We start from the raw sequence: 21,713 nt of genomic DNA, 5'->3' as shown, positions 1-21,713 counted from the left end.
CTTCAGCCCCTCCCAGAGATAACCAGAGGCCCCCGAGGTGATTAACACAGTCCTTAATTAACCTGAAACTTCCTTGCGGGGCTGGTTCCTCTCTGCCCGAAGGATCAGGAGGAATTTTGGGGGAGAAACGCTGCGAAAGCTTCTCTGCACACGCTGGAATTCGGGAGTTGATGCATTGAGAGGAAGCAACAGAAAAAGCGAGATTCGGCCGGGCTCTGTGGATTCCTGCATTTGAAATATTCCAGCTATTTCCCTGCTCGCATTCCTTACCCACGTGCCTTCCTAAGCACTTTATTAAAGGGCATTTTTTTTCCCCCCCTGGCCTTGACGATTACACGGAATTCCAGAGGCTACTGGACAGATAAAGAGATTCCTTTTGTTTATTCCAAGGATTTTAATGCCCTTCCTGTGCTTCCAGACTGGGACAGGCACAGGGAAAGCAGCTCCATCCCTGGAATGGATTGGAAGGGGCTGGGAGCAACGTGGGGTGGGGGAAGGTGTCCCTGCCCTGGGGATTGGAACTGGATGAACTTTAATGTCCCTTCCAACCCAAACAATTCCATGGTTCTGTGATCCATCCCGGAGCAAATAATTCAGAGGAAAACCAGTCTGGGCAGGAGCAGCTCTTTCATCAGCCAGATTTTACAAAGGAAAGGAGACAACGGGGACTTTTCTGGGTGCTTTAGGACATGGGGGAACTTCTGGGAGTGAGGGAAGCCCTGGCAGAGGTGGAACCATCCCAGCAAACATCAAATCCCAGTCTGGAGAACTGGGAGCTGCCAGAACCCAAAATGCTGTGCATGGCCTAAGAGGGATTGATTTTGGGATGCTGCCCTTGTCCCCCTGCTGCACCTGTGCCCTCCTGTGCCACCAGAGGAGCTTTGGTGGCAGTGCCATCACTCAGAGTCCTGCTGGGATTTCCCTCCCCCTCCTCCCCCCCTCTAAATTAAGCAAAGGATTAATTTGCTAAATTTAATTGGCTGAATTTAAAGAGTTAAAGCTGCAAATCCAAACGGTACAAGAACAATGCCCACAGGGGTTTTGCCTGAAGCCCTGGGCCCTCCAGCTCCCCGAGGGAGGATGCAGCATTCCAGAGGGGGATGCAGCTGGATGGATCCTGTCCCTGCACCCCACAGAGCTGCAGGTGAGTCCCCACCGTGTCGATTTTTAAGTGAAGTGGCCTTTTTTGTGCATTTTGGGGGTGGTGTTTGGTTTGTTGCTGGAGTCTCAGGGATGCAGGGCTGAGAAACCTGGAGCAATGCAGCATCCCAGTGCTCCTAATCCCAAAGGCAGGGATTGGGATAATCAGAGTGTGCAGGGATTGGGATAATCAGATTGTGCAGGGACTGCAGGATGTTATTGGGATTTTTAAAGAGGAGACAACTTTTCTGTATGAATAAACTGTAGAATATTCCACTCTGCCAGAATACTTATCCCAGAATCATCAAATCCCAGAATCCCAGAATGGTTTGGATTGGAAGGACCTTAAAGCTCATCCCTCCCACCCCTGCCATGGGCAGGGACACCTTCCACCATCCCAGGCTGCTCCAAGCCCCAATGTCCAGCCTGGCCTTGGGCACTGCCAGGGATCCAGGGGCAGCCCCAGCTGCTCTGGGCACCCTGTGCCAGGGCCTGCCCACATTCCCAGGGAGGGATTTATTCCCAATATTTATATTTATCACAGTTGTCACTCCGGTGTGCGTGACACATTCGTGTTCCCAGCACCATTCCAGCTGAAATGGGACCTTTTTTCCCTCCCCTGCAGAAATCATTTGAGAGGCACCAGTCTGCCAGCTCAGTGAATCTGGGGCTCAGCATCAGCTGGGAAAACAGGGAAAACAGCAGCTGCAGGGAATGCTCTGCTCCACAGGTCACGGATCCATCCTCCTGCACTCATCCCTGGGAGCTGCTGGTGGGACCTCGGGGCTCGTCCGGCTTCTCCCACGGGCTGCAAGGTGTGGGAGGCTGGCCTGGCCTGGGAAGGCAGCAGGAATGTGTTAAATCCCTCCAGGAGAGCCTGGAAAGTGGGAGCAGCATTCTCAGCAGGAACTGGGCTGGATGAGGGGAGGCAAACAGTGACAGATGTCAAGCCTGTGTTGTTCCAAATATAATTTCCCTTAAAATGCAAATTCCCGAGTCCCCGTTTGCTTTCCTGATCCTGGAATGTGTCTGTCACCATGGCACCTGCAGGACAGATCCAGGCTTGTCCCCACAGCCAGAAGAAGCCGTTTATTTTTCCCTTGGAAAAGGTGGGATGCCCATTCTGAGCCGTGGGGAGAGCTGGGAGTGGGAATGGGATGGTGCTGCCAAGGGATGGAGACAGCCGTGGGCTCTTCCCCCTCCTCCTCTTCCTCATTCCCAGGGCTGATCCACAGGATGCTGGGTCCTGGGACAGGGAATATTTCAGAGATCTGAGAGAATCCAGGGAATCTTCTGGCTCTGGAGGCTATGCAAGAAGAAACCACAGGTCTTGCACTCGGCCTGTGCCCCCTGCGAGGCTGGGGATGGATTATTTGGGATGAAGGATCCACATCCCTCCATGGGATGTGTGGCAGAAAACCTTTATAGAAGAGGAGAAATGGGGGAAAAAAGCCAAACAACCCAATTCCTGAATAAAAATGCCCAGGGGATGTGGAGAGAGTCTGGTATAGAGGGAATCTGGTGTAGAGGGAATCTGATTTTTGGAGGTCTGAGCTCATTTTTGGGTGTTGGGGTCTGGTGCAGATTCCAGGTGAACTCTCACAGCTTTTTTCCTGCCCATGGGATGAAAAAACGCAGGAATACTCTCAGAGGGGTTGCAGCAGGAAAAGGAAATGTGCCCTGATCTGAGTGCAGTCCTTTTCCTGTCAGGAGATGGGAATTCTTTGTGTTCAGAGGAAACTTCCCTTTCCTGCTTTATCCCAGGGATATCTTTATCCCAGCATCATTTCCCTGGCAAATCCCACCGGGGTAGGGACAATGCTCAGCTCTGGGTGGGAATCAGTTCAAGAAAAAAACCCCAAAGCGCCGTTTTTAAGGTAAAAACACAATTTGGGAGCTCTGGTTGGACGTGAAGGTGGTGGGACAAAGACCCAGCTGGCAGAAATGTTCCTATGTTTAGGGATTTATGGGGTTCTAAGGGTGGTTGTGGCTTCCCTGCTTTCCTTCCTTCTCTGACACAAAAACTCCTGCAATCTAGCAGGAGGTAGCACACGAAACCCATTTTAGAATGGGGTTACAGCAGTGCCAAAATAGAAAAATCAAATCAATTTAGTGGCTCATGATGATCAGCAAACTGCCTTTAAAGCAGCACTGGGAAAAGAGTAAGAACCTGATGTTTGTGGTGGATTCCTGCCTCAGAATCAACCCCACAAGGTCTGTGCAGAACCTCCTTTGCACTGAATAAAAGAGCTGTCGAAGCAGATTCTTTCATCTGCCAGGGTTTGTGTTCTCGCCCTTGAAAATTCCTACAAATCCCGAGTTTTCTGTGGTGTTGGAGAAGGGACCTGTTTGATGTGGGCTTGTGAAACACATAAATGACATTTGTGTTTGGAATAGCAAGAGCTGGGTCCTTCCTGTGCAGGGTCGAGCAGAAATCTGTTCCCCAGGTATAATTAGAAGTGGGGAGGGTTTACTACGAGGTCAAAAAGGATTGGATCTGTCTGCAGTGGGGGAAAAAAATAGGGAAACTTGGAAAAATCCCGTGCATGATGTGTTAAACCTCACGGGAAAACAACTTTGGGGACAGGGCAGCAGGGAGGGATTCTCAGGTGCTGGCACCGTAAAGCATTAATTGAATGAAGGCTGAAACAGCTTTATCCCACTAAAACTGGAAAATTTGGAATGGGAAGTGCCTGCCACTCGTTTCACGCCATTCCAGGTGCCCACACTGGGAAATTCAGGGAGAGGGAAGCGCTCTTGCATTCCACAAAATGTTATCAGTGCACTCATGGCGTTGAAGGGAAGAAAATTCCCTGATAAAGATCCTGTAAATCCAACTTCCCACAGCCTGTGGCTCCCAGACTGGGAGCAGCAAGGCAGCTCCTCCTTTGCTCAGCAGGAAATCCCTTCTGGGGCTGGTGGTGACATCAAACCAGCCCCAAATAAAGAATGACACCCCACACAGTGCGTCCGATGCCACCCCCTCCTAACCTCGCGGTGGAACCTTTTCCCGATGGAATTCATCTCCAGGATTTTGCTCCTTCCTGCCATTTGCTGGGATTATTTTTAAAACTGCACTTTGCAGTTCCTGATTTTATGGAGTTTCAACCACCAGGCAGCCTGGGAGGGAAGCAGGGATCAGCTGGGAAGAGGGAGGGATGCAGCTGCTCCTGGGGGTCAGGAGGGTAAATTGGGATAATCTGGGCTGAGCACCTGGAGGAGACACCTCGGGGGGAAAGGTTAATCCCAAATAAGCTGTGTGATATTCCCTGTGGATCCCAACCCCTTTATCCCTCTGGAGCTGTGCCTGGGGGTCAGTCTCCTACAGAAAAGCTGGAGAGGGTTTTTTAACCAGGGCATGTAGTGCTGGAGCAAGGGGGAATGGCTTCCCACTGCCAGAGGGATGTTGGGAAGGAATTCCCAGAGCAGCTGGGAGTTGGATCCCTGGAATGCCCAAGGCCAGGCTGGACAGGGCTGAGAGCACCCTGGGACAGTGGGAGGTGTCCCTGCCCAGGGCAGGGGTGGCACTGGGTGACCTTTGGGATCCCTTCCAGCCCAAACCTTTCCATGACTCTGTGATTCCCACCCCACAGGGAGAAGAGGGGATTCCCCAGGATACTAAAACCTTTCAGTCCCAGTCCATGCCCCGTTCCCGATGTTTTTCCCATCTGATGGTGGTGGGTTTTGGCACTGGGTTCCCGGGACTGCCAGGATGCCCCTCCCTGCCCAGGAGGGGGATGTGGGGTCAGACGGGGCACAGGAGCCACCTCCTCCCCTCTCCCCAGCCAGGTCTCCTCGGGATGAGCTGCACAGATGGGTTCAGAAGCCCCAGGAGTCACCCGGCTGCAGGTGTTTCCCTTCTCCCCCTCATCCCTCTGGAATTGCAGACAAAGCCAGGCTGGGCTGTGGGCAGCCACGAAGGGGCGATTGCCCCCGGGCTGTGCCCGCTCCCTGGGTGTCTGTGCCATGCCCACCTTGGCCCTGGGCATCGCCTCCCCACCCTACACAACAACAGGACATTTTTAACCCCCCCCCGTGCTGCCTTTGGGGCAGAGTTAATTCTCTCCCAGTGGCTGGGACAGGCTGGAATTACGTTTCGGATTTGTGCTGGAAACAGAGCTGATGACACACAGATGTTTTGATTCTCACTGGGCAACCCCACGGATGTTCCTCACACAAAATCCTGCCACAAGATCAGCTCCTAACCCAATTCAGTGCTTCAGCTTCATTCTAATTAAGAGTTGCTGGTTCTCCCCCTGAACTTTCCCCCTCTGTATCCAGAGGGTTGGGATTGCAGGGATCAGAGGGCAGCTGGGTGCTGCCACATCTCCCAAAGCCTGTGTGGAAGCTCCTGATCCCTGCGATTGATGCTCCCCATTTCAGCCACATCACCTTAAAAGGTCTCCTTGCTGTGGGTTTGGGAATGGGAACATTTGCGTGTTAAACTTGGCTCCAGTGACCCAGAATACCGAAACTAGATTGGTTTTTTTTAGCAGAGGTATTTATAGGCGACTGTTAACGAGTTACTTTAAATTACTTTTAAAGAAGGAAAGAAAGGGAGAGGGTGGAAGTGGGGATTTGTCGCGGGTGCCCTGTGGTCCCTGGGGGAGTGGGAGGGAGGATGTCACTCGCTGTGACTCCCTGCAGTCACCCACAGCCCCACATAGAGACGATGCCACCCCCTCGTCAAATCCAGTCATAAAATCATGGAATGGTTTGGGGTGGAAGGGACTTTAAATCCCATCCAGTGCCACCCCTGCCATGGGCAGGGACACCTCCCACTGTCCCAGGTTGCTCCAAGCCCCATCCAACCTCGCCTGGGACATTCCAGGGGCAGCCACAGCTTCTCTGGGAATTCCACCCCAACCCTTCCCCACCCTCCCAGGGAACAATTCCTTCCCAAGATCCCATCCAGCCCTGCCCTCTGGCACTGGGAAGCCATTCCCTGGGTCCTGTCCCTCCATGCCTTGTCCCCAGTCCCTCTCCAGCTCTCCTGGAGCCCCTTTAGGCCCTGGAAGGGGCTCTGAGCTCTCCATGGAGCCTTCTCCTCTCCAGGTGAGCACCCCCAGCTCTCCCAGCCTGGCTCCAGAGGGGCTCCAGCCCTCGGAGCAGCTCCGGGGCCTCCTCCGGGCTCTCTCCAGCAGCTCCCCGCCCTCTTGGTGTTGGATCCCAGGGCTGGAGCCAGCTCTGAGTGGGTCAAAGGGGCAGAATCCCCCCTCCCCTGCTGCCCACACTGTGGGGATCAGCCCAGCACACGGGGATTTTGGGGCTGTCAGTGCTTGTGACCAGGTCAGGCTGAGCTTCTCTTCCACCAACACCCCCAAATCCTTTTCCTCGGGGCTGCTTTGGATCCATTCTCTAAGCAGCCTGTATTTATGCTTGGGATCACTTGGAATTGTCCCGACCCAACAACTATGGAAATAAAGAATAACCATTTTTTATATAACAAAAAACCTCAGTTACAATAGCTACAACGACATCAGCTAATAGCATAGTTATAATTAAAAAAAAAAAAACCAACCACAAGAATAATTTTTAAAAAATACCAAGAATATGGGATTTTGTGCCCGTCGGAGCGGTGTTTTCTCGCAGCCAGCCGGCGTTTCCCGCAGCTCCCGAGCGGCGGAGCCGGAGCCCGGCCCCGCTCCGCCCCCGCCCGCTCCGCCCGGGGCCGCCCCGCGCCGGCGGCAGCTCCGGAGCGCGGGGGCGGCCCCGGGCCGGCGTTTCCCGTGCCCGGCGGGCAGCAGCGCTCCGGGCATCTCTGACACGGCTGCCCTCCGCTTCTCTCCGGCAGGATTCCCGGGAGGATGGCATGGATTTAGGCAGCGACGCCGGCAGCAGCCGCTCCAGCTCGGAATCCAACTCCAGCAAAGCCACGCCGTGCTCGGAGGGCAAGTCCTCGCCGTCCCCCAGCAGCCTGGACCTGGCGGCGCTGGAGGACTCGGAGGAGGAGGAGGAAGAGGAGGAGGAGGACGGGGGCTCCCCGCCGTCCCCGCCGCGCTGCCCCGCCGCCCATGGCCGGAGCGGCCCCGCGGCCGCTGCCCGGCGCTGCCCCCGCCCGCGGCCCCCGCCCCGCACGGACCCCGCGCAGCGGCGGCGCGGAGCGGCCGCGGGCCCGGGCGGGCGGCGGAGCGCAGGGGCGCGGCCCCCCCGGGACCCGCAGCCCCCGGCCATGGACTGGGCAGCCCTGGAGCGGCACCTGGCCGGGCTGCAGTGCCGGGAGCAGGAGCGCAACCCGCGGGCCAGCCCCGCCTCGGTGAGTGGGGAAGGGGGGGGGCGGCTGGGGGGGGGGGGGGGGGGCGCGGATGGAGGGTGGAGCGGGGGATTGGTTTGGGCTGCTGGGATCCCACCTGGAGGGATGCTGCCAGGGCTGGCGGCTCCAGCAGGGGGATGTGGAGGTGCTGGAGAGAGGCCAGAGGAGGCCACGGAGATGCTCCGAGGGCTGGAGCCCCTCTGCTCTGGGAGAGCTGGGGGTGTTCACCTGGAGAAGGGAAGGATCCGGGGAGAAGCTCAGAGCTCCTCCAGGGCCTAAAGGGGCTCCAGGAGAGCTGGAGAGGGACTGGGGACAAGGCATGGAGGGACAGGACACAGGGAATGGCTTTAAGCTGCAGGATGGTAGATGTATTGGATATTGGGAAGGAATTGTTCCCTGGGAGGGTGAGCAGGCCCTGGCACAGGGTGCCCAGAGCAGCTGTGGCTGCCCCTGGATCCCTGGCAGTGCCCAAGGCCAGGTTGGACGGGGCTTGGAGCAGCCTGGGACAGTGGAAGGTGTCCCTGCTCATGGCAGGGAATGAGATGAGCTTTAATATCCCTTCCACCCCAAACCATTCCATGATTCTCAACTTTCCCGGAGCATCCTCGGGCACTAGTGGGTCTGGTTCCCTGCTGCTCCAGGGATGTGGCAGGGGCTGGTGCCTGTTCCCGGCAGGAGCGAGGTGCCACCACCAGGCTGTGTCAGAGCCGGGTCCCCTTGGCGAGGCCAAGGAATATCAGCTTTTCCCAGGCTGGGAGCAGTGCCAGGCTGGCGCTGTGCTGCCCTTTCCTGAGGGAAAGAATCTCTCGCAAGGAGCCGGTGTCAGCCAGAATGAACCCCCCAGCGCTGTTTTACAGAAACCCCTGGAAACTGTGGCGTGATCCCATTATTTCGGGTGGTTTGGGAATTGCACAGAACTTCTGAGCCGCAGTGATGTGAGAGGAACAAGCACTGCAGACACGCCGGTGACACGGCAGGGCTGAGGCTCTTCCATAATGTATGAATTCCAAAGGAATCCACCAAATCTCTCCTGGAAGCTCTGCAGGAGCCTTTGGAAGGCTGATAAACGCTGTGTGCCTCACCAGCCCTACCCCGTGGCCTTGCCTCTGGCACACAGGATTTTTTTCCATGATTTTTTTTGGTATTTAAAAGGCATTCCATGCCCTAACTTCCTGTGAAGTCACCTCGCTCAGGGAGGTGGGGATTTCCCCCTGAATCCTTGAGTTACAACTAATTGGTGACAAATCTGGGTGGGTGCTGGGCAGGATGAGTAAGCTGAGGGATGAGTGGGACTGCTGCCATGCAGGGATGCTTTTTTCCAAAGCCTGAATGCTGGAGCCTCGGTGCCTTGAGGAACTGACAGGTAACAGCTTTAATTACAGTCATTTGTGAAGGAACTCAGCCTGAAAAAAGGAAAAAAAAACCCACCAAACTCTCCTCTCCTCACCTCATTTTTGTGGTTTGGGAGCTGATTTCCCCAGCATTATCTGCTCAGCTCTGCTGGCACTGCTGGAAACTCTTTGCCTCCAGGCATGAGCTTAACCAGGTGAGCTGTCACCGAAGGAATTCTACCCCTGTCAGGATTTTCCTCCTCCATGCTCCCATTCCCTCCTACAAGCACAGAGGAATTCGGGCTGCCTCATGCCCTGACTAGTCCTTGTGGAGAGTCTCGTGCCACCGTGCAGATCCCGGGCTGGAATGAGCCTGTATGGATGCTCCACTGTGGGCATGGATGAGCCAGGACATGGAGAGCCTCTCTCGTGGCTGGGACTGAGCTCCAGGTCTCTTTGCTCCCCGCAGCTGGAGTTTTCCCCTCTGCACATGTGACTTTTCCAGTGTTTGTGGCCCTGGAGAGACTTTCCTCAACTCCCCAGCTGTCCTGGAGGCACCTTTGCTCCAGGATTCCCCTTCCCTTGGCTCCCAGGGAGGAGGAGGATGTGTTCCAGCTCTGCTCCTTCCACTTCCCACCTGGATCAAAGGGAAAGGGCTGCTGGCAGCAGCGCAGCCCCTGCTGGGCAGGGACATTTCCCCTCCTGGCTGGCTGGGAAGCAGGGTTTGATGTCCCCATGTCACCTCCTGTGCCTCCCTGACAGTGTCTGCGGCACCCAGCGTGTCCCACGAGCTGTGTGGACCTAAAACCTTCAAGGCTGAACCAGATTGAAGTGAAAATCCCTCTTTTGATTTTTGTTTTCCCTGCCCTTGACGTTCCCCCGCGGTTCAGCGTTTATAACAAACCCCTGCCTTGCCCTGCTGGGAACTCAAGTGTTTGTAAACATGGGAATCATGGAGAGAAGGCAGCCAGGAAGCAAATACAGGGAAGATGGACTGGATTGCTCCAACTGCTAGCAGGATATCTCAGGAAAAGGGAATTTCCAGTAGGATAGGCCTTGGCTGGGGCAGGGAATCAGGGTGGGATGTGAAAGCAGCTTGGAGTGGAGGTGTTTCCTAGGCTGGTTGCTGTTCCCAGGAATCCAGAGAGGTGTTTCACTGAGATGATTTTATGCAGATGATTGATGAGGATGATTAAAATCGAGTTCTTTCTGCTGGCAGGACCTGTGTTTTATTGGGGTTTATCGTGCCCCAAGGCAGGGTGGGGCAGGGGTCACCACGGGGACAGGAGTGACCCGTCAGGGGTCAGTCTGGCTCCCTGGGGCTGTGCTCCTTTCCATCAGATCCCTCCCTGCTCCATCCCTCTTCCCTGGTCCTGACTGAGCATCCCGACCTGGATTCAGGAATTTCTGCTGATCCCATGCCCTTGCAAGCCCACACTGACTGTGCTGAGGCCTTGCTGAGGGACATGGATCGTGCTGGAGTCACAGGAGAAGGAAATTCCCACTCCTAAGGAAGCTCTACCATTTGTTTTAGGAGGTTTTCCCAGCCAGGAAGGTCTGGGCTGGAATGCAAGGAGGGGTTGGGAATGCTGCAGCTGGACTAAATAAAAAGTGTAAGTGATGAGGGACCTTCAGTCCCATCCATAGGTGCAGAGATGTGCCCTGAGTTGCTGGGAAGGCTGGAAAAGGGAATATTAATGCCATGGGAAGGGCTGTTGTTCAGCTTCCAGGTGGGATTACATGGCACAGACGGGATGTGAGGGCCAGGGCTGCTCCCTCAGGGTCAAGGTGCCTGAGAAACTCCTACCAGGAAATTTGGGAAGGATTTGGCAGCTTCTGCTTGGCCCTGAGAGAACCCCAGGCCCAGTGGGGTGGGATGGCCATGGATGTGTCCATCCTGGACATTCCATGTCCATGGGCAGGTTGTGTGGGGTGGCTGGAATGCCTCCAGCTCTGTGATGCCCTCTGGGAGGGTCCCGTGGGCCAGGTGGGCAGAGGATGTCTAGAAATGGAGAATATTCCCTTCTTTCCCCCAAATAAGGGTGGGTTTGGAGCTGCTTTGAGTGGACGAGGTCCCACCAAGCCTGGTGAGCTGTATCAGATGACTCCTGAGTTTTCTGGACTCCACCTAAGAGGAGAGACATCTTTCCTGGAGGCACCTGGTGCTCGGAAGGTTCCTATGGAGATGCTTGGCTCAATCTCCTCCCCCAGCTGCAGGAAGCCACCCCCTCCCAGTTTTTAATTTTTCCTCCTTTCCTCAACCCCTGGTTGCATCCAGAGTGGCACCAAATGTGCCATGGGATGATTTACAGCCCTTAGGAGCCATGGAGGTGCCGGGGAAGTGGCGAGGCTCCGCTTGCCGTGCCTCTAATGGCTCGAATCAAATCCAAATCAGCCTTAATGGCTTTAATATTCCTCCCATCGCCTCTCCGAGGATGGGAATTACAATCAATGGGATGGATTGGCTGGGAGGAATATCTGCAAATCCTGGAGTCAATTAAAGCAACACTCGCAGGAGGGGAAGTGGCTCGGGCAGAGACTCGGCTGTGACAGGCTGGGCAGGGAGAGAGGGAGGGAATTGCCGAAGGAATTTTGCGGCCCACAAGGCTTAGTGCTGCTAAAAGCTCATCCCTGCAGCTTCCAGAACTTCTGCAGGAGCCTTTCAGGTGGGGAAGGATGTGCTGGAGTCTCTGTTTTACCTTTTCATCCCTGGAATGTTCCTGCCTGTGCTGTGAGACGGATCGATGCCGCCTATCCTGTCCCTGTGGCGGTGAATCCAAGGGATCACACATCTGTCCAGGTGCTTGGACTCCTGCATTTCCAGTGTGTCAGGAAGTTAAATTTGTATCCTTCTGACTGCTTTGGTCCTCCAGGCTGCCCTGAGCCTCTGGAGGTGGGCACGGTGCTCCTGCTTCCATCGGAGCTGTTCCATCCGGCTGCCCACGGAGCACCTTGGGAGCGGCCCTGAAGGGCAGCAAAGAGCATCCAGAGGCCTGAACTCACCTTGGGGAGGCTGGAAAAGTTTCAGCTCTGCATTTGAGAGCAGCTGGAAACCTCCTGGGAGTGTTCAAAAAGCGTGGAAGTGGCACTTGGGGACGTGGTTTAACAGTGAACACGCTGGTGGTGGATTAATTTTTGGATTTGATGGTCTTAGAGGGCTTTCCCAACCTTAATGATTCCATGGAAAGACTTCAACCCAGGATATTCCGGAAGCTGTAGGATGGAATTTAGCATGGAACATGTGAATAGCTCTTTCTTCTGCCTGTGTCTCTCTGAAAATTTGAAACTTAATTCAAAGCGGGGGCTAAAATCTTGAAATAAGTGAATAATTGGCCATGGGCAGGGATTTGACTTTCATGGATCAGAGCAGCCAGAATGGAAGCAGAAATGTATGGAGCAGCTTGGCAAGAGGGAGGAGAGGAGTGGAGCCAGCAGGTGCTTGTTTGAGCCTTATGGAAATATTGGTGCAGCAGGATTTTCGGGAATGTGGGCCGGGATCAAGCCCAGACCTTTGGTGTAAAGCCTTGATCCACCTTGGAACGCTGTCCCAAACATTCAGGAGCAAATATTGGCTTGGAGGTTGTCCGTGGGTTGGCTCTCACTTCAGCTAAGCAATAATTGCTCGATCGAGCCGGCCCAAAGTGCGAGATCCCTCCTCCCCAGGGATGTGGTGTTGTCTGGGATGGGAGTGTTGGGAGCAGGGAACAGCCAGGGATTAACACCTGGAAGGAATTTTTCCAGCCAGGAACTGTCAGTGTGGGAATTTCTGCTTTCCAGAATCCGCCTTGGGGCTTGCAGGAAATTGTGTTTCTGTCATTGCTCAGGCAGACCTTCCCTGTCCACCCGGCAGCTCCTGTCCCTGCTGCACCTGAGCACTGAACTCCTCACCTGGAAAAGGGAAAGTCGGGATCAGAGAGGTTCTCCAGGGCACCTAATTTGTTGTGAAGCGTTGATGTGGAAAAGTGTGGAAAAAGCTGTAATTCCAGTCAAAACACGGCTTTGTTCCAGGGATGGAATGATCCATCCCTGCTGCTGGTGGAGCAGGAGAGCCCTGGACTTTGGCCGCTTCCCACCCAGCTCAAAGGTTGGCTGGGAGATTCCTGGTCCTGCCCCAGTGAGCAGTGCCATTCCCTTGGGAAAACATCCGTAGGAATTATCAAGCTGGTGGTAATTCCATAGATTGGAGGGATGTGCCCTTGCCGCTTCCAAACCCGGGCCAGGCAAAACTGCAAGGATTCATAATCCTGAGGGAAAACTTGATTCCCACTGCTGCTGCTGAGCCTTTCCATGAAGGAAGTGCCAAAGACAAGGGAGAACAGCCTCTGGGTTCTGTGGGGATGGATGATTCTCCTTTATCCCAGTGCTGCTATAATGTGAATTCCTCCAGCTGATGGATCCCAGTCGGCTGGTGAGTGAATGCTTCCTGTGGGATGTGGAAAAGCTGGAAAAGTTGGACTTTTCTAGCACTAATGGTGGTGCAGGCAGCAGTAAATCTCCCTTTAATGTGACGCTGAGGGATCATATCCATGATCCGGCTCTGTAAAACCAGTAAGTTTGTTATAAATGAGTATTTTTGGTGTTTGGGAATCACAAGTAGGAAATCCAAAGGATTTCCAAGGAGAGGAGCGAGCCTTTATGCCAGGCAAAGTTTGGAATATCTCAGAACATTGTTTTTAAAAAGAGGGAGATTCTGGAGCCCTGCACCCCTCCCCTAATCCTTCAAATTCCCACTTGAACTGAAGTGTCTCAGGTTGGAATAGCAGCAGGCAACAGGAATTTTGATTTCCTGGGATAGTAATTATGTGCTTAGGCAAATATTCCTCGCTTATTAAGTGGGATAAATGCAAGGCGGGGGGGTTTAATTCTCACTACTGCCCTGTGCTGTGCAAAACCTGTAATTTTTCCTATGGATGCTCTGCCTGTGGGATGGGGTGTCTGGAACACCTGGAGCTGTGGAAAATCCAGGTGCACGTGGAGGGAGAAATTGCAGGCAGAGGATATTTAAAAACTAGAGGAAAAGGGGTTTTTCAACCCAAACCGTGTTGAAGATCTGCTGAGGAGCACTGGAAAGCCAGGATTGTCCTGACTCCAAAATTCCAGGGACCTCTGGGAGGTTCTAAGTATTCTAAATGATTTAAATATTGCTTAAATATTCAAAGATTTGTTTAAATATTCTAAATAATGCTCCAAATGCCCCCAAACCCTTCAGAGTGTCTTTCTGTGAGCAGCAGGATTGCCTCAGCAGTGATAAGAGCAGCAGGAATTGTGATTTATTTCCTTCTTCCTCTCTGCCTGGATTTAAGGTGATTTGGATTTAACTGGTTGGAAAATCAGGTGCAGCACTTGATTATTTTATAAAGTTTGTGGAGAAACTGGGAAGAAGTTGCTCAAAGCATCATTTTTCCTACTCCTAACAGCAAAAAATCAGGAAGATGAATACCAGTGACATCAGTTTGTGTCCCCATCTCCTCAGGATGCGGCTCAGCCCAAGGGAGCTTCAAGAGAGCTCAGTTTTAGTGGGGAAAATGGGCTTTTTTGAGGGGAAAACCTTTTGTAAGGATACATAAAATCCCAGTGTTAATTCCCCAGAGTTGGCTGTAATCCCCACTGGGAGGAAATGGGATTTCCCAGTGCCTCACTGTAGGTGTTAATTTTACTTTATGAAAGTGAAGCTGTTTAAAATAATCCCGTCCTCTGCTCAGTTCGGTGTTTTCCAAGGCTGGACACCGTGATCCCGGAATTCCTGTGGAATGCTGGGCACAGTGACACTGCTGAGGGGGCTGAGGAGAAGCAGAGTTTGGTGTATTTAGGCTCTTCAATCCCAAATAATTCAGCTTTTGTGTGAGCTTTTCTTTAGTCAGAACTAAGAAGATTTAAAAATCTCTCTTCCAGCTCTCACTCTGAAATCAATCCTGCTCCAGCAGAGCACCCATGGATTCAGTGGAAAACGATTTTCCCTCTTCCAATTATCCTTTCACACGAGGTGCTCCATAATCCCTCTGTCCCTGGAGGTTTTCCAGCTTTTCCAGGCCCTCGGATCATTTTGGGGCACCTCATCTTTCCCTGTGGAGTCGTTTGCGTCACGGCAGTGGGAGATCTTATTTATAGCCCCCATCTGGGAGTGCAGCTCCGTGATCTATAGATCTCCTTTAACGAGAAAATCACACCCAGGGCCATTTATTCCTGCTGCTTCCTCTGGAAATCCGAGAGGAAATAGGATTTCCAAGGCAAGAGAAGTGCCAGGCTGAGATTTAATCCTCTCCCTGGTAGAGGCAACATTCAAAAAGAAAAGAGAACTCTACTGAAGCGCTGAATTCTTTATGCACACAAAAGCTGCTGGCGCGTGTGGCCCATGGGGAACCCAAATGCTTTTAGTGAGTTATTAAAAATTGAATCCAAACTTTTTATTCCGTGTAATTCCTAGATTGGATTTATTAAAGAGGGATTTGAGGAAATAGCAGCATTCTGAACCCAGGGTCATGTTCTTCTCTGGCTCCTTGGCCTGGGAGGTGTTAGATGATCAACTGTTCTTAGTAGTTAAGAAAAAAATAATTCTGGGAATCATTTTTCCATCTGGAATTCCCTCTGTTTTGCATTTGCATTAATTCATAATATCCAGGCTCTTTGCATTTCTCCTGGCACATTGCAGCTGGCCTTTCCTTTCTTCTGCTGCTTTCTCATCTATTATTTCTTAGTTTAAAAGGCAACTTTCAGCTGTGCCTTGCAAAGATCCAAGAGGCCTTTTCCTGGGAAAAGGAATCCCAGCTTGTGACTTCCCTAGGCTGACCTGGGAGCTCTTGGGAGCAGCAGGGAAACATCCTGCTGGGAAAACACCTCCAGGACCTTTTCCAAGTGTCTGTTGCTGGGAAGGGTAGAGTAGGTGAAAAGCAGGATGTGCTCCTGAAAACCTTGGATACAGCCTTGACCCCCTCTTCTCCTGGGATTCCTTTAAATCCATCCTCCAGTGACCAAACTGGCCGATATTTCCATATATTAATAATATTTAAACAGCTCAAAATAGGTGCCCAGAGCTCAGCCAGCCCTTCTCCCTGCTCAAAGGCTACAGGAATTATGCCTATTCCCAGGAAATCCCAATCCAGGCTGTCCATAAGTCACATGGATAAGGGTTTCCCACATTTTACACCTGTCCCCGTGTGCCGTATTCCATATAAATAAATATATTTTGCTTGATATAAGATGCAAGGTGAGTTTTGGCAATGCTCATCCTGGGCTGTTCCCCATCCCTTCCCTCTGGCATGGAGCAGGAATATGTGTTATTCCCAGGAAACTCTGCTGCTGTTTCAGGATAATTCTGGTGCTCCATTTCCCATCCCTCCTTCCTTGTTATCCATACATTTCATACTCCTGGAACGACTGGGATGCAGAATTGGAATAGCTGCTACTAAGGAGAGATCCTGCAGCATCCAAAAACAATTCCAGGGGCTTCCACAGCTGTGCAGGAGAATGCTGGAGGCCTTTGGGAATTCTGGAGGCCTTTGGGAGTTCTTGAGGCCTTTGGGAATTCTGGAGGCCTTTGGGAATGCTGGAGGCCTTTGGGAACACTGGAGGCCTTTGGGAATGCTGGAGCTTAGAGCCAGCGCTGCCTGGAGGATCCCACACTCTGCTTAAGGCCCTGTTAATGGCTTTTAATTACTCTGGGGTTTGTGTTGGACCAAACAAAACGCAAAACAAACCGGAGTAGTTTGAGGCCTGGATCCAACCTCGAAGCTTTCCATGCCTTGATTCCCAAGAGAATCCCAGGGATGAAGTGTCAGTGAGGCAGCAGCTGCAGCTTTAGGAAGAGGATTTTTGCTGGTTACAGGAATAGGATATGGAGGGAAATCTGTAAACATGTAACTGGTGGGGAAATAACAGTTCACTGGAAAATAAACTTTCCCCAGGGAAAGCCACCAGCAGTATCCAGTGCCTTGGACATGCTGCTGCTGTTTCCAGCACGGAGATGAGAATTCCTTGGAGAAGCAGAGTGTCCTGTGCTCCCCAACACAGCAGGGAGGTGTATTTTGTCCCTTAGAGCTGGAATTCCCTGCTGTAGCACCCAGTCTTCCCACTGCCATCTCCCTTTCCTCCCATGCCTCAGGGATTGGGTGTCCCCTGTTCCCTTTCTCCATTTTCTCCTGGAAATCCAGCTGTGCCAGTGGTTTCAGGCAGAGCCAGCCTCAGCTCCAGCACAGCCTGAGCCACACCAGACGATGTCCTACATCCCAGGGGAACATGGAGAAACAGTGGGGCTGGAGTGTGTCTAGGGAAGGGGCTGGAGCCCCAGGAGCGGCTGAGGGAGCTGGGGAAGGGGCTCAGCCTGGAGCAAAGGAGGCTCAGGGGGGACCTTGTGGCTCTGCACAAGTCCCTGACAGGAAGGGGCAGCCGGGGGGGTCGGGCTGTGCTCCCAGGGAACAGGGACAGGAGGAGAGGGAACGGCCTCAAGTTGCAGCAGAGAAGGTTGGGGTTGGATATTGGGAAAATTCCTTCCTGGGAAGCGTTGTCCAGCCCTGGCACAGCTGCCCAGGAGTCCCCATCCTTGGGTGGATTTAACAGCCTGTGGATGTGGCACTTGGGACATGGGGCAGTGGTGGCCTTGGCAGAGCTGGGAATGGTTGGATTCGATGGTCTGAGAGGGCTTTTCTAACCCAAACAATTCCATGGTCGATGGCTGTGAGCAAACAACCACAATTCTGAGGTTTCCAAACCAGGGCTCCTGCCTAGCTGCTGCTCCCGTTTCCTGTTAAAATTCCATTTATTATCCCTCTGCTCCAGGCCGGCAGCTCCTGGTGGAAGTGATGGAGAGAGAAGCTGTGAGCAGAGACACAGCCCCTGCTCCGAGGCTTTTCTTTCCATGGACAGCTTGTCCCCAGCTCCTTTTGTGCTGACAGTTTGGGAGAGTCCAGAAATCCGAGCCCTAATTCCTCTGGAGGAGTCGTCTGAGGCCAGAAACAGCCTCTGCTTAATGGCATGGCCAGAGCTGGTGCCAACACCTGATTGCTGAGGAGATCCTGAGGCTGTAGAAAAACATCCCTGGGCTTGTTTGCAGGAATGGGGCTTTTTCTTTGATGGAGGGGTCGAATGGGGGATTTAATTCCCTGGAATGAAATGGAGAAGTCCAACATGACATGAAACGCAGAGGGATGGAGCACCTGCAGGGGCTGCAGTGGGGCCAGGGAGGGGTTTATGTGCAGCAGTCCCTCTTTTTGCCCTATATTTGACTTTTCAGTTGTCTTCACGAGTGTTCCAAGCCTTTTTTCACTGCTTAATTCCCATTATTTGAACTTGAAAATGATCCTGGAGTAGTGCACGGGGCTGGGACACAACATTGGTTCTGCTGGAAAAGGGCTTGGAGCGAGGATCTGTGCCCTGCAGGAATGTGATGCTCAGGGAAGCTCAGCAGACAGCCCCTGGCTTGGGAACAATCAGGAATTCTCTGCCCTTTGCCCTCGGGAACAAGGCGTGACTGTGTGCAAGTGCAGCCTGGGATGATGGGATGCCCCCGGGGTGCTCCTGCTTCCAGGTGTTTTCAGCACTCCCAGGAATTTTCACGTTTGAAGCTGCAGGTCAGGCTGTGGTGTTCCTTTGTGTTTATATGATACAAGCAGGGAATGGTTTGGGATGGAAGGGACCTTAAATCCCATCCCATTCCATGGGCAGGGACACCCTCTCCTCTCCATCCCTGCTCCAAGCCCCATCCATCCCTGGATCCAGGGGTCCAGGGGCAACCACAGCTTCTCTGGGCACCCTGTGCCAAGGCCTCACAGGGAGGAATTTCCTCCTTCCTAATCCCTCTGTTGTCCTGTGACTTCATCCCAGGATAAAACTTACACCTTATCCTTAGTGCTCATCCCAGTGAATCCTCCGGGTGTGAGCTCTGCCTTTCCTGGGCATTCCTGCCACCAGAAACTCCACGGCTTAACTCAAAGGCTCGATCTGGTGGTGTAAATGGAAAACAAAAATCCCAAATCCAACCTCCAATAACCCCCTCGCGTGCCTGTCTGGAAAAACTGGCCCGGTTCCAGCAGACACCTTACAATGAACCACCCGGGATCTCCACCCTGTGGAAAGACTCCAGGAAAACCAGGCGCTGAAGGAGCAGGAAAAGCTGCAGGCTGCCGGAGCAGGAGGGAAAGAATGCCTGAGGTAGAACACGAGGGGGGAAAAAGGAGATTGAAGAGAGCAGAGTTGTTTTCTTGCTCTTATATGGTGCTGCTGTGCCACCAGCAGCTCCCTCGCTCCATGACTAATGAGGCTCAGCTGGGATCCACCCTTGCTTATCCTGTTATTTTTAGCTTTTTCCAGCCTCCTGCTCGCCGTGCCTGCCCTGTCTTATTTGAAATACTGAGTCTGCAACCTGGCAGCCTCCCTCGGGGGCCAGAAATGGGATTTCTTATCCCTGAGGGAATTGTTTTTGGAGTCGGCAGCGATACCCATTGAAGAGGAGTCACCTTTGTGACCCCGGCAGCTCCAGACGAGAGGATTCATTTTTTTTTCCTTTTTCCAGTGACCCTGGGGTTGGGAGGCAAACTCCAAAAACTCATCTTTGCATCCACTTTTTAAAGGCTGGGAATTGAAAATAAACCTGAAGCAAGAGCAGGGCTTTATTCAGCCCGGGACAGCAGGGATTATATGGAAATGTCACTGGGGTGGGAGCAGGTACAGAAATCCCACATCTTCCACTTAGCAACCCTTCAGTTCCTGGTCTGGAGCCAAAAGCCATTTCTGGATGGAACATGAAGCCCTTTGAATTGTGGTGAAACCCCTGGAACTGCAGGCCGAGCTGATTTAAATCCAGGGGATTTATTAATTAATTAATTAATCCTGAGTGGGGGGTGTCCAATGGGCTGCACCTGCATTTATCCAGCCACACAAACCAAGCTGTGTTTGCTCCATCCTTCCCAAATTCCCTGATCCCAGCAGTGGCAGGGCTGGAACCTCTCAGATTTGGGTGCATATTTTAAGGAGGCCCCTCAAAAAGAGCGGATTTCTGCCAAAACCTTGGAGTTACGGACATCAGCCTTTGGAGCTGAGGGAAAAATCCCCTTCTATTTCTGTCCTGACCATGACTCAGAGGAAGATTTGTCCCTGCAAAGTCACTCCTTTTTTGAGGAGGCATTTACAGGCTGCTGCCATCACCTGTTGGGCTCAGGATATTCCTATTTTTGGTGTTTAAAAAGACAAGTTTTCATTCCTCACCGACTTTGTGGTGTGCTGTGTTTGTTTTTTCAGCCTGCAAGCCCCAGTGCTGGGCTTTTCCCACCCCTTTTGCAATTAAAATTACAAAATAAAGCCAGAAAGAAATGAGGCCTCTCAGCTGCTGCTGCCAGGAAGCACAAAGGGAAGAGGAAGGGATGGATGGGCTGGAGGTGATAGCAGTGGGATAATCCCATCCTCATCCCCAGTCTCAGGTTTTGCCCTCTGGCTCAATGCTTGGTTGTAATTAATAACTGGAATTTTGTGGTTGGATAAATGCAGGTGCAGCCCATTGGACACCTCACACTCAGGATTAATTAATTAATTAGTCCCCTGGATTTAAATCAGCTCGGTTCCTTCTGACTGCATGACCAGCCTGCAATTCCAGGGATTTTGCCACAATTCGAAGAGCTTCGTATTCCATCCAGAAATATTCCCCAGACCAGGAACTGAAGGGTTGAGTACGGAACATGAAATTTCTGCTTGTGCTTCCAATCCAGCAAGGTTTCCACACAATTCCTGCTGTCCCACCCTGGCCTTCATCCTCAGGGAAAATCCCTTGTTGGGCCGTTTTTGCCCTCTTGGAAAAACTCCATTAATTCCTCTCCCTGCTGCTGTTTTCGTGGGGCTGGGAGCAATTCCATACTTTTCAAATATAGCAAATTTATACTGGAAAAAGGAAAAGGAACCAAATAAATGGGAGAGGAGGGATAGGGAAATCTGCCTGGGAGCTGCAGGACAAGCCTGGATGTGCTGCCCATGGATTGGAGCAGGGCTGATAAAAACTTCTCCTAAATTTGTCATCAGAAATCAGATGGGGGGGTCACTTATGGGTCACTTTTAATGCTTTGGGGCTATTCTGGATCAATATGGATACAGCTGAAACTTTGGGAATCTTTTCCAGATGGGTTTGGGGGCAGATGGGTGCATCCTTCTGGTGCCAGCATCCCTCTCCCAGCCCAGCTTGGAGCAGACAATGGGATTTGGAGGCAGACCTGTTTCCCCTAATGGCAGCGGGGCCGTGCCGGGGGTGGATGTCCCGGCTGGCAGTGCCAGGATGCTCCTGGCAAAGGCACAGGGATGAGCCCGGGCACAGCTGCTCCAGGCAGGGGCACACTGTGATCCTCGGGGACTGGGAATTCTGAGGGAACAGCTGTCCCTGCTCTGGGCTGGGGGAGGTTTGATTTGGGTTCAGCTCAGGCAGATCCCACCCAGCCCAATCCCTCTGTTTTCCGGGAATGCCAGGTCTGCACTGTCTGTGTGTGCCAGCCAAAACTAGGGAAAATTGTTTGTAGCTGATGGGATTTGCTACAAATCCTCTCCCAGATTGTGCTGCAGAGCGAGGAACATTTGAATTTGTGGGTGCTCAGACAAAACCTGATTTCTCTGCTAAAAAGCTCATGTTCTCCATAGATTCTGCAGGCTGGGAATGCTGCAATTCCAAAAGAACCGCTGATTCCTAACAGTAGAAATAAATCAAATTGCAAGGAGGCAGCTGGAGCCTCTCTGGTGCTGTCTCCCCATGCTCCTGAAGTGCTGGAGATAAAGTGATGGACACAGGGAATGGTTTGGGTGGGAAGGAATTTAAAGGTTATCCAGTCCCACCCCCCACCATAGGGACGCCTTCCACTATCCCAGGGTGCTCCAAGCCCTGTCCAATCTCTCCTTGGACACTTCCAGGAATGGGGCATCCTCAGGGAAATCCATTCCAGGGCCTCACCATCCTCACAGGAAAGAATTCCTTCCAGTATCCCACCTAACCCTGGCAGTGGGAAGCCATTCCCTGGGTCCTGTCC

The 21,713-nt window shown here is 52.7% G+C and overlaps 1 protein-coding gene across 1 annotated transcript in view; it reads left to right on the top strand.

Annotated features, from left to right (window-relative positions):
- SCHIP1 (schwannomin interacting protein 1) overlaps positions 1 to 21,713 on the top strand; it is an 84,195-nt gene that overhangs the window by 41,141 nt on the left and 21,341 nt on the right. The window contains exons 5-6 of the mRNA XM_048314675.1: positions 6,935 to 7,180; positions 7,232 to 7,396. Of these exons, the coding sequence (XP_048170632.1) occupies positions 6,935 to 7,180; positions 7,232 to 7,396 (411 nt within the window). The remainder of the gene's footprint in view (positions 1 to 6,934; positions 7,181 to 7,231; positions 7,397 to 21,713) is intronic.

This window comes from Corvus hawaiiensis, chromosome 10 (genome assembly GCF_020740725.1).
Source record: "Corvus hawaiiensis isolate bCorHaw1 chromosome 10, bCorHaw1.pri.cur, whole genome shotgun sequence".
In the NCBI taxonomy this organism is placed as follows: Eukaryota; Metazoa; Chordata; class Aves; order Passeriformes; family Corvidae; genus Corvus; species Corvus hawaiiensis.
The sequence above is the reverse complement of the archived record's forward strand: the minus strand, read 5'-3'. Positions and strand labels throughout refer to the sequence as shown.